Below are 11,049 nucleotides of genomic sequence, written 5' to 3' on the forward strand. Positions count from 1 at the left end.
GAGAGAGAGAGAGAGACAGAGAGAGAGAGAGAGAGAGACAGAGAGAGAGAGAGACAGAGAGAGCGACACAAGACATCACTTCAGAAGCATGAATGCATGCAAGTCACCGATATCTGGGACTATTTTTCCCATAATTTATATGCACAACCCTGCTCTGTTTAACATAATAATAACTAAATTATCATTACACCATAGCAATAAACATATAACATAAATAATGAGCAACAAATAATCACAAATGCAAAATGTATGTGCATTTAGGAAATCTGTTGTGTTTATTTTTACATATAATATTAATTGAATACACTATATACTATTAGCAACTAGCAATAATCCTCAGACGTAGTTTAGTTTTGTCCTCACAGCTCTCAGTGTGTGTTTTGTCTGTGTTTATGACGGCAGTGACTCTGACATCAACACCGCCTGCGACCTTTCTTTCCAACAACACAGTTGTTTTTCCAGCCCCGCAGCGGCCCCCAAATATATCTGGGCTCCAAAGCCACGCTAAAAATCTCTTAAAGTCACTGCATCAGATAACAAAATATTAGTCCGAGCCGTACAGATAAGATTCGCAAACACGTTAAATATCTGGCACACAGATCCTGCTGCATTTTTGACCTCGTTCATTTATTTGTTCGCGTAATTGATTTTATCAGCAGATTTTAATGGGATTTAAATGAGACAAAGAGAAATAAAGTGGAGTACATTTAGGCATTTAGCAGATGCATTAAGTGACTTTCAAAAAAGTAAAAAAAGAAAGCAGTCCGTCAAATGCGTAATATGCAGACATCTACATCAGGAAGCAATTTCTAATCATTTCACTCTGAACTGACACAAATTAGAAAATGGGCTGCAACTGGCAATTGATTTTATCAGCGTTGGGGAAAAAATGATGTTAAATGCAATTGCTGCACAGAAAAAGTACATACTATGTGTAAAGTACAATGTAAAGTATTTTAACAGGAAAAAAAACTGAAACTTAAATGAATGTTTATTGCATATTTAGTTTAATAGGTCTCATCATGATGGTGTTTAGTGTTTGTGTGTGTGTGTATATATATATATTTATGTTACTATTTAAAAGCTGCTTGTGATGGGCTTTGATTACCTGCATTTGGTGTTTATCAGTGTATTTCAAAGTTAAAACCATAAAACCTAAAATGTTGTTACTGTATTTTTTATGGTAGAATTATTTTTTCCCATAATGTTTTTTTTTTTTTTACAGTGTAGGCAAGCTTCAGTAATACTTCATCATATCAAACCTTGTCACCCCGTTGCATCCCGTCACCATTTACACAGCCACTTTAGATACTGATTATGGATCACTCAAACCCTTTTAGATTTTATTTTGACCGATATATGCCCATTTTAAGCCCAGCGTGTGTGCGTGTGTGTGTGTGTGTGTGTGTGTTCACAGCGACGCAGCAGCGCTCGGGTGGAGTTGGCAGACGGAAATGATGGCAAACACGAGCAGCCCACAGGAATCCTGTGTGTGTCGTAAATCTGAGCGTCAGAGCTGCGTGCATACGCTTCGTAATCAAACATTATGCAGAAACTACACGTTAAAAAGTTCCTCTGCTAAAAGTGATAAATGCATGCAGACTCCAAAGAGACTCGGCTCAGCTGTTCATGTTAAATGAGCTCTCGTAAGACTCTCACAAGAGCAAACTCTTAAAGACATTTGCAAACATTCGGACAGCAGCTGATCTACATGTGTGCGTTCACGTTAAAACCGATGAGTCAGCAATTTCTGAAAGGGGAAGATGGTTGACTAGTCGTTTGCTGAGGTCATCTTGATTATTAAGTAGATATATTTCGATATATTATTGGATGATTTGAACCAAATGTGGACATCGATGCATGTGCATCCTGGCTCACGGTCATCATCTCCCAATGAAACTAATTTCTAATAATTCCTCACTGATTTTCCCGTTTCGCTCTGAACTGGCACGGATCAGAAGTAAAATGGGTTGCTCTAATTTTGAATACTATTTAGGATAGAGAGCAGCGCAAACGTTCAGCACCATTTGACGACAAGCAAAAAGCAAGTGACAGACGTGTTTTCTCACGTATTCGTTAATCGTCAGGTGAAGATCTTCTGCAAACATTGATTGGTAGATGCGTGTTTGTGATTAAGGCGGGAAAGTAACACGACTAGCTAAAGGCCACCGACAAATATCTGTTTGTGTGCATTAATAATCAAGAGCTGCAATCCTCAAACTTACTCGATATCAGATTATTTCTCGGTTTTAAAAGATCTCTGTCATCCAGACGTTACAACAGCATCGATTCCTCCCCTTTTAAGGGACATGAAAAGTTGATATTTTGATTTTGAGAGTCCAAAAACACTTCCGTTTTCTTATAATAAGCATTTATTTGTACCTTTTTGGCTGAACGGCTCCCAAACGATTCGCTCAATGATTCAATTTCACAGACGCCTCGGCGGATTTCGTTTAAAGCAGTGTTTGTAAGAATTTAATTTACATTTTCATTCAGACAAACACGAAAAGACCAACTTTCCAGGATGTTTTCACTCGTTTCACCCATAAGCGCTTTGAATGTGCTTTTAAGCCTTTAGAGACAAACTGTACCAAATTTCAAATTCAGAAGTGTTCGTTCACATCTAAAACTCTCTTTATAGCGTCGCCTCCACGTCCTAAATAGTCAAGCGGCCGTGCCATTATCTGAGTCAACACTGGTGTGGTGTGTGTGAGTCTGACTAATGATGACTTTATCGTGCAGGTGTGCCCGTGATCGCCATAACCCTTCGTTCTCTTCAGCGTTCGCAGACCGTCTGAAAGTGCGGCTCGGAAAGGTTTCGTTCGCTGGAATTCAACAGTAAGAGGGCCATTATGAAATCCGCGTTAGTCGCAGCTGGTTTATTTTTACGGGTCTGCTTGGAGCAGCTGCTGTAATGTCTGTGTCAGCGTCTCAGAAAGCCTGTGGGAAGACGCTTCTGCGTATAAATCATTCATTAGGCTAGAAATCCCAGGTTTCTGAAGAGCTGAGGCTCTCTTATTGCAACTAAAACGCATTGTGAATGAAACGAGACGTTTACTGAGCTGTGAGGAAACGCTCTGAAGCTGGTCTTGTTAATGCTCAAAAGGCTCGCGTTGTTCTAGAAGTCCTAATGCTTGTTATTCCAGAAGCAAAGCACTACTTTGCTTAAGTACATTAAGTAGAAATCACTTTAAACTTTGGATGGAAAGCTCTCTACGATGGTAGTTTTCAATTAGAACGTCTATTACGTTTATTATATTAAATACACATTTGTCATACTTTTAAAGTGTAATAAATTATTTTGAAAAGTTAAATGTAAAAAAGAAATACCCATGCATTTGTCACCAAATGTCTCCAAGAACTATTTAGGCTTAAAATGCAGCTCGAGTCATATCTTATCTGTAAAATCACAATATTTCAAAATACTGAAATGTTATGTTATGATGAACATCGCCATAGAAACGAGTCCGAGGATGCGAACAGCTCATGTTAGTCATCCTGTAATTACATAAATCCTGTCAAAGTGAATCAGATGAAGCCGGTATCCGTACGACTCGTACTGTTGCGCAGCGCCAGGAGACCAGACACCAATCATGTCTGTGACACACATGCTGCAGAATTCCTCTCGGTCACATTCCAGCTCTACACGGAGCCTATTGTTGGAGAGGTCGCGTTCGGGGCGGTCACGTGACCTCACGGTTACGATAACGAGGCTTCGTATGATTTTACCATAGAGCCTTTCTCATCTGATTCTGCGTGGATTTTCAATATGCGGGATCTTACGAAAATCTGATTCGCCGTTAATTCACATCGAAGGATCTTGACCTTTCCGACAGGCCAGGTGTATTGTGGTAACACGCATTCGCCGCTAATGCAGAATCTCGGCATTGATAACCCGTACAGCCGCAGAGGTTTGCTCAACGCAAACAAAACGCCACATCAGAAAGACTTTAGAAGATGACGTAGCTCAGTTCACTCACAATGAAACTAGATCAAACACCGTCTTTATTAGCAGAAAAAGCATTCCGTAATGCATTATGACATCTATTCCTCTCCAAAACGAGCTTGTTATAACGGTCTAGATGCTTTTACCGTTCTTTGGAAATAATCGGGAAAAATCCTTACTAATAATACAGCAGACGACACAGATCCCGTAAGACGGAAATAAGAAGCTTAATGCGGAATAAATGCAACCGAATGACAATCAGGGTCATTGTTTTAGTTGCTTACTCGAGTGGAACCGACTTTCGGTGGAATATGAGCTCTAAATCGGAGCGACGCGGTGACCAACGCCGCTGCAATCCGTAAGGAGTGGGTCATTATGTGGATTTGGCCTTTAGTGTGGGAAATATGCAAAATACGGAAACTTTCCCATGCATGACGAACAAAACCATTAGAACACTTAGCATGGTAAAGATATTATTTGGCATAATGCACGATAAAACATCAGACTTGTGTCTTGCCCAGATAACACAAATCTAGTCTTGGAAGTATTGAGCAGATAAAGCCTTGTAAGTTAATATGTGGAACAGCCAAACATTTCTAGTAAGGAAAAAATCATCATTTGGTTAGATTTTCATTAAATATGTTGAGATGCAACGCATCGAAGATGAAGACTAAGCTTTATAAACACAGTGCACATTAAATGCAATTATTCCCATAATCCAGACAAGAATTTGAACTAATCAAATAAGCGGCAGTGAAAGGTACAGCCCTTCATCCAGCTTTCTGTGGTCTAAAACTCTTTCGTAAAACATTTATAACCTCCTTCAGGTTACCAATAACTGAAGTAAAAACGAGCAGACGGAAATCCCAAACCTTCTGAGCTGAGAAATCTCAGATTAAGTTTGACATTCTAGGGCATGGGTGTGTTAGTTAGTTCACTAATTCTGGGTGTGATGAAGGTTGCATAACTAATAAAAGCCCTAATTACAGGCCTTTCTGCTGCTGACGGTTCATCTGTGTTCCTCACCTCAGAAACGGCTTCAAAACCCACAGTCGCCTATAAAATATTAGTAAAATACTGTGACTGAAAGAGTACGAGGGGTTAAAGGGATAGTTCAAGCAAAATTCAAACCAGTATAAATTTACTTCTTGACTACCATAACATTTCTGTACCATGATAATTAACAGCTGCCATCTTCTTTTATGTTTAGCAGAAAAATTAAACTCTTTATTGCGAGTGCATGATGAAAGAACTTTCAATTTTTTGGGTGAACTATCCCTTTAAAGCTTTAACTCCTCTAAAAACGAAAAGTTTATTTTTTACAAAGGCCGCTGTGAAGATCCTTTCTGGATTCAGAAGGTCACGAGGATGAGCAAATAATGACAGAATTTTCATTTTGCGGTGAACTACTCCTTAAAATGAGCTTATTTTCCTCCCAGCGCTTCTTGAGACTCTTTCCAAGAAACGGCATCAGCCGCTGCGTCAGCGACTTCTAAACACTGCTGATGTTTAAACGCCGTAAAACCCCAAAAGAGAAGAACTATAGCAACAGCAGCCATGCGAACAAAGCCATAAGAGGAGATCGTACTATATCCACCGTTTTGAAGTCGTCAACAATCAGATCGAGCGGCTTTTGTGTGCTTAGAGTCAAGGGGATGGATTTAACACAAAGATGACCACCTGAAGTCATATCTACAGACACATTCATTTAGAAACCATAAGGCATATATGACATTAATGCTGCATAAGGCTCTCCGGCACAAGAGCTTTGAGCTTAGATGGAGAAGCCGATAAATAATTGAGCAGTTGCACGAAAAACTTACCCGTAAGTGCAGGAAGAAGTCTTGGTAGCTAAATGTAAAAAGCCTCACGGGAATCTCAACCCTATCTATCGATTTCCACGAATGGGCATTTTTAGCTCCGTGCCATGATTCAGGTGAAATACGCTCCGTGGAAGTCGGTCATTGTGGAAAAAACTAGATGCATTGTTTCATTGTTTCAGTACAAACATCCTGGGAGTTGGCCGACCATTTATCCCAGTGCACTGACAAAACTCACTCTTTTGTCGCTCAATACAGCACTTCCGGAAGCACAGCACAAAGCATCACACAAGAGACCACTTACAGGAACGAGAGATGCCCACAAGTCAAAGAAGTATAAAACAACAGAAGGCTCTCCATCAGACAAACACACGAACTATAATTTCCTCCAAGGCCTGCTATGGAGTGAATGAATGAGCAATGCACAGCAATTAAAGGCAAAGTGACACCTTTAACAAGAGCCGTGCGTGTAACGTAAAACCTCTCTGTGGTGTAATCATAAACACATCGAAGGCTCCTGTCTGACAGGGCGGTCAAGTTCAACCGCTCTACAGAAGTCTTCTGTCCCATTAAAGATGATACTTCCCCTTGAAAACTGACATGACAACTGTTTAGGGAGCATTGAACTGCATTTATAGGGTGTGTGTAAGAATGAGGGTGAACAATTGTGTGTGTGTGTGTGTGTGTCATACATTAACTGTCTTAAAAATAATGTATAAAAAATAAATCTTGTATAATATCTCCAAAAATAACCCATTATACACCCACAAGACAAAATATTATAATTCATTATTATTATTATAACCAATGAATGCAATAACTGGACTCGCAATATCTTTTAAAAAGACGTTTGCCCTCTTAAAGAACGCAACTGTAAAACAAGATGCACATGTTTAAGTGTATAAATGATAAACGGGTGTTAATGTCGGTCCGCATCACATGAACAGAAGTATCTGATTCTCACCTGCTCTCGTGCTGGAAATGACTCTCGGCTCGTCGCTGTTTCGCTCATATACTGAGGTTTATATTAACATAACATCATCACCATCATCACCATCATCACGAGAGCGTCCACGTCGCGGAAAGAAAGAACCGTGTGGAAACGCCTTCGTGACATGCAGCGGAGTATTGTTGAAAGAAACAACGCGTCGGAAAATATTACTGGACAAGCGAGCCGCCCGTCACCGCTTTGCGTGCATGCGATTGGACAACCGACAGCTGGGTCCGCCCCGCTTAAGCGCGTGACGCGAACGCCAGGGCCCGCCCCCTTCTCGGGATCGTGAATGAAACGGAGAGGAGGCGGGTCTCTCTCTACCTCTAAAATACTACGTTTTTGTCAAATAATGCACAGAAATGTAACATTTTAAATAAAAATAAAACAATAAAATGTAATAATACATAGGAAAATAGAACAGAAAAAAAAGGAAAAATTCAAAAGCGCTACGTTTATAAATTATAAGGGTCGTAGGAGGAAGTGCCTGTTGTAAAAAACAAAACAAAACAATAATAAATAAATTAAATAAATAAGAATTCATATTTAGTAATTTAACAGACGCTTTTATGCAAAGCAACTTATTCATTTAAAATCAACAAAAGTGTAACAATAAGCAACAGCTCTTAATAATAATGCTAAAACCATTTTCTCTGAATTTGATTTAAATGATGCATAAAGCTTTTTATACATCAACCCTTCACATTAGCAAACCTAGAGAGAGAAGCCTTTTTGTTATTCTATTATTAAAAAGGGTTTCATTATGAGGTTCTAACTTACACTACAACCATAATCCGCTGCGGGGGCAAGTTGTCACAAAAGGTGTTGTTCAGTGTTTCCTGTATCCTGGGCAACAGGAAATTATTTCTTTTTTTTTTGTGTGTGTGATCTACAGTATACAGTTTAGAGATTAACGAACAAATAAATGAACTCTTTATTTATTGATATATTAGATATATTTATCTGAGTGAAAGGGAATTAGCATTAACTAATAAACGCTGGGCATGTAAATAATAAAAATAGAATGTCTGTGTCGTTAGATCAACAGCACGACTCCTTTATACTCCTTTAGACACTCACCGGTGCTGTTGCTGTAGGTGCGGACGGTGGTGGTGGTCGTGGGAGGCGGGGAATCAGAATCCATGGAGGCCGTGTCGTCGTCTTGAGAACAGCCGGCCTGGATGGCACGAAGGTAACTATGGCTGCGTGAGCGGAAGCACGTGGGCATGGGCATGTCGGGAGGCTCGCTGCAGCGCGAGTGAAGATGCATGTCGTCCAGCTCGTCTCCGTAATGCTGGCTCAACTCCATGTCTCGCACCTGCTGACACAGAGACGGCTGATGCGTACAGGATGACATTGCCGGCTCGCCCAAGATGCATTTATTTAATCAAAAACACAGTAAAAATTGCGAAATATTTTTACGATTTCGATGAACCATCTTTCATGGGAATACATGTTCAAAAGTAATTTATTGCTATGATCAAAGCCGAACTTTCAGCATCGTTACTCCGGTCTTCAGTGTCACGCGATCCTTCAGAAGTCATTCTGATTTTCTGCTCATGATGGGTTATTATTGATTGAAAGCAGTTGTGCTGGCTGATATTTTTATAGAAACCGTGATGCACTACATTTCAAAAGAAAGAAAAGGAATGAATACTATTTTTCAGCAAGTATGCGATATTTCATAATTGTACTGTTTTTATGCAGCCTTGGTAAGCAAAAAAAAAAGTCTTTCTTCAAAAACATTTTAATTATTCCAACCTTTAGGCCACCGGGGTAATTTGCATTTTCATGAAAAAATAAATAAATAAAAGCTGGAAAGTCTTTTGCATTCACATATCGCATTCATATATCAAAACAGATAATATGTATTTATGAAAAAAAAAACATTAATGCATTTATGCATACTGAAAACATGCAAACTGAGCAAAGCATGCATGCATGCTTAATGCATTGCAGCTACTGTATTTGGATGTGTGTGCGTGTGTGTGTGTGCATGTGTGTCAGTGAGCTGATGCGTTTATCCAAGCTATAATGGATCATGTGTACAATCTCAAAGGTCACGAGTGACACACTGATAAATCTGCCCAAAGACTATGTCATTATATTTAATGCATGTTATGCATCGTCATCCATCGGCCTGACCTGACTGATGCAGCTGCCTCGTCCCAGCGTGCTGCAGCCCTGACTGAAGTCATCATCGTCCCAGTTTGGGAACGGAGAACTGCCTCCGATGCAGTCCAGGTTATCCAGGCTGCGATTCCCAGAGAACTCTCGCAGAGAAGGAAGACAGCTGAGGACAGGAAAGGGACCGGGTCACAGAGAGAAGACAAGAGGCGGAAGAGATGAGAGAAGGGCCGCAGGCAGATCAGGAGCTCTATAGACTACTGCAGGGGTTTTCAAACCGGGGCCCCCAGGGGCCACAAGGGAGTGCTGGGGGGTCGGTGAAAATGTTAGGTAAAAAAAAAAAGAAAAAAGAAAGTGTACGAATAAATAAATAGAAGTAAATGGAATAAAAGATAAACTAAATAAAATAAACATAAATGCAAGATACAAATGACACAAAATAAGATGAAAATAAACCAATTCAATTAGTTTTAATTAATCAATGATTTAAAAAAAATCTAATATTTAGGCAAAATTAAAATAAAAAATATTAAGCATGAGAAATAAATAAAAGAGAAAGTGGTGTAAAAATAAACAGAAAATATTACTATATTTTTAAATGCAAATATACACAATAAAAGTTGAAATGATTAAAATGAATAAAAAATAAAATGCAAATAAAGGAAATCAAATACAAACATTCAAATACAAATGAGATTTAATGAAATTAGATTAAAATAAAGCAAATGGATAAATTATGGACAACACTATAATGAGAAAAAAATGATTACGATTATGATATAAATTGTTCACAGTATAAATTGGGTCTTTACATAAAGCTGTCTTTTATATTTTGATCATGTTTGGGTGTCCGTGGCATTTATAAGATTGAAAACCCCTGGTCTACTACACACGAAAAGCAAATGGAAATGGTAAAAAAAAAATGCTGCTCTAAAATAAAAAACACAATCTCTTCAAACAGTTCGACTGTCCAATCAGACTGAAGCAGCAGCTAATGACCAATCAGCACAGTACCGTTTCCATTCAGTGTCCAATCAGAGCTCTTATAGCGGTTAGGGTGAGCGTTACAAGCGCCGAGGAGGCTTTCTCTCTCCAATCACAATCCGCTTGTCTGCAACGGCGCAAACGTCAGATCTGTGGCGTGTGGAGAAAGCCGCCTCAGACTGAACATCTCAGAGTAGGAGAACTGTTGCACGGCCAATAATAAAATCAGCACTCCTAATTTGAGAGGAGCTGAGGTGCGACGACTCCTTAGTGCGGTCAGTGAGGAGCTGACAGGCGGCCGGTCTCCTCACTGCACTGACCTGACAGAGCGTCCGATCTGCTGCAGGGTGCTGATGCTGTGGAGGGGGGACCAGAGAGCCTCCAGGTCCCCCTGCAGCATCGAGTAGTCCAGCAGACGGCTGGAGAGAGGCAGGGTTACAGGTGAGACGGGCAGAAAGAGGGAGGTGCTTAAAACTCAAGAGGCGGGGCTTCCAACCGAGGCGTTTGAGTCGAAAACCACGAGGCTAACGCTATGTTCAGAACAGCATACTAACACACTGCTTTAACATAGGAAGTGTGCATAACATGCAAATGAAATCCCTACTACTGCACTTAAAATACATTTCTTTCATACTGAGTATCGTTAAAATCTATTAACATATTGCTCGAGGCTTACCGATGCACAAATGACAATTAAACTTTATTTGGAGCACTACTTAAGCATAAAATGTGTTTTGGTGTCGCTATTGATGAGGATTGTAGTATCTGCAGTATCAAGATATTTAAAGTGCACTTAAAGTATTAGTTTCTGCACAACTGAAGTCCACAATTAGCCTTTAAGCATGCCAGTTTAGTACACTAAAAGTACAATAATAACAAAATATGAAAATGTATATATTTAGCATAAAATAAATGTATTTCAAATACATTTTAGCATATTTATTTTTATTTCACTTAGGTCATTTACTATTGATACATATTAATATTAATTAAAAGATTAAGCAATTAACTCGTATACCATTGTGAACATAGTCTAAATAATCAGGGTTAGGAGAGGAAGGTGTTAGGGTCAGTCTGAATAGAACATGTCCATATTTCTTTACAAATCCATAAGAACAATATAAAAAATAAATAAATAAATAAATAAAAATAAAATAAATTAGGCCTATTTGTTAAGTAAG

General features: G+C 39.2%; 1 protein-coding gene across 1 annotated transcript in view; it reads right to left on the reverse strand.

Annotated features, from left to right (window-relative positions):
• LOC122346743 (disks large-associated protein 1-like) overlaps positions 1 to 11,049 on the reverse strand; it is a 20,538-nt gene that overhangs the window by 7,535 nt on the left and 1,954 nt on the right. Inside the window, exons 3-5 of the mRNA XM_043241595.1 lie at positions 10,189 to 10,335; positions 8,903 to 9,050; positions 7,838 to 8,075 (exon numbers count right to left, since the gene is read on the reverse strand). Coding sequence (XP_043097530.1) covers positions 7,838 to 8,075; positions 8,903 to 9,050; positions 10,189 to 10,335 — 533 coding nt within the window. The remainder of the gene's footprint in view (positions 1 to 7,837; positions 8,076 to 8,902; positions 9,051 to 10,188; positions 10,336 to 11,049) is intronic.

This window comes from Puntigrus tetrazona, chromosome 6 (genome assembly GCF_018831695.1).
Source record: "Puntigrus tetrazona isolate hp1 chromosome 6, ASM1883169v1, whole genome shotgun sequence".
NCBI lineage: Eukaryota > Metazoa > Chordata > Actinopteri > Cypriniformes > Cyprinidae > Puntigrus > Puntigrus tetrazona.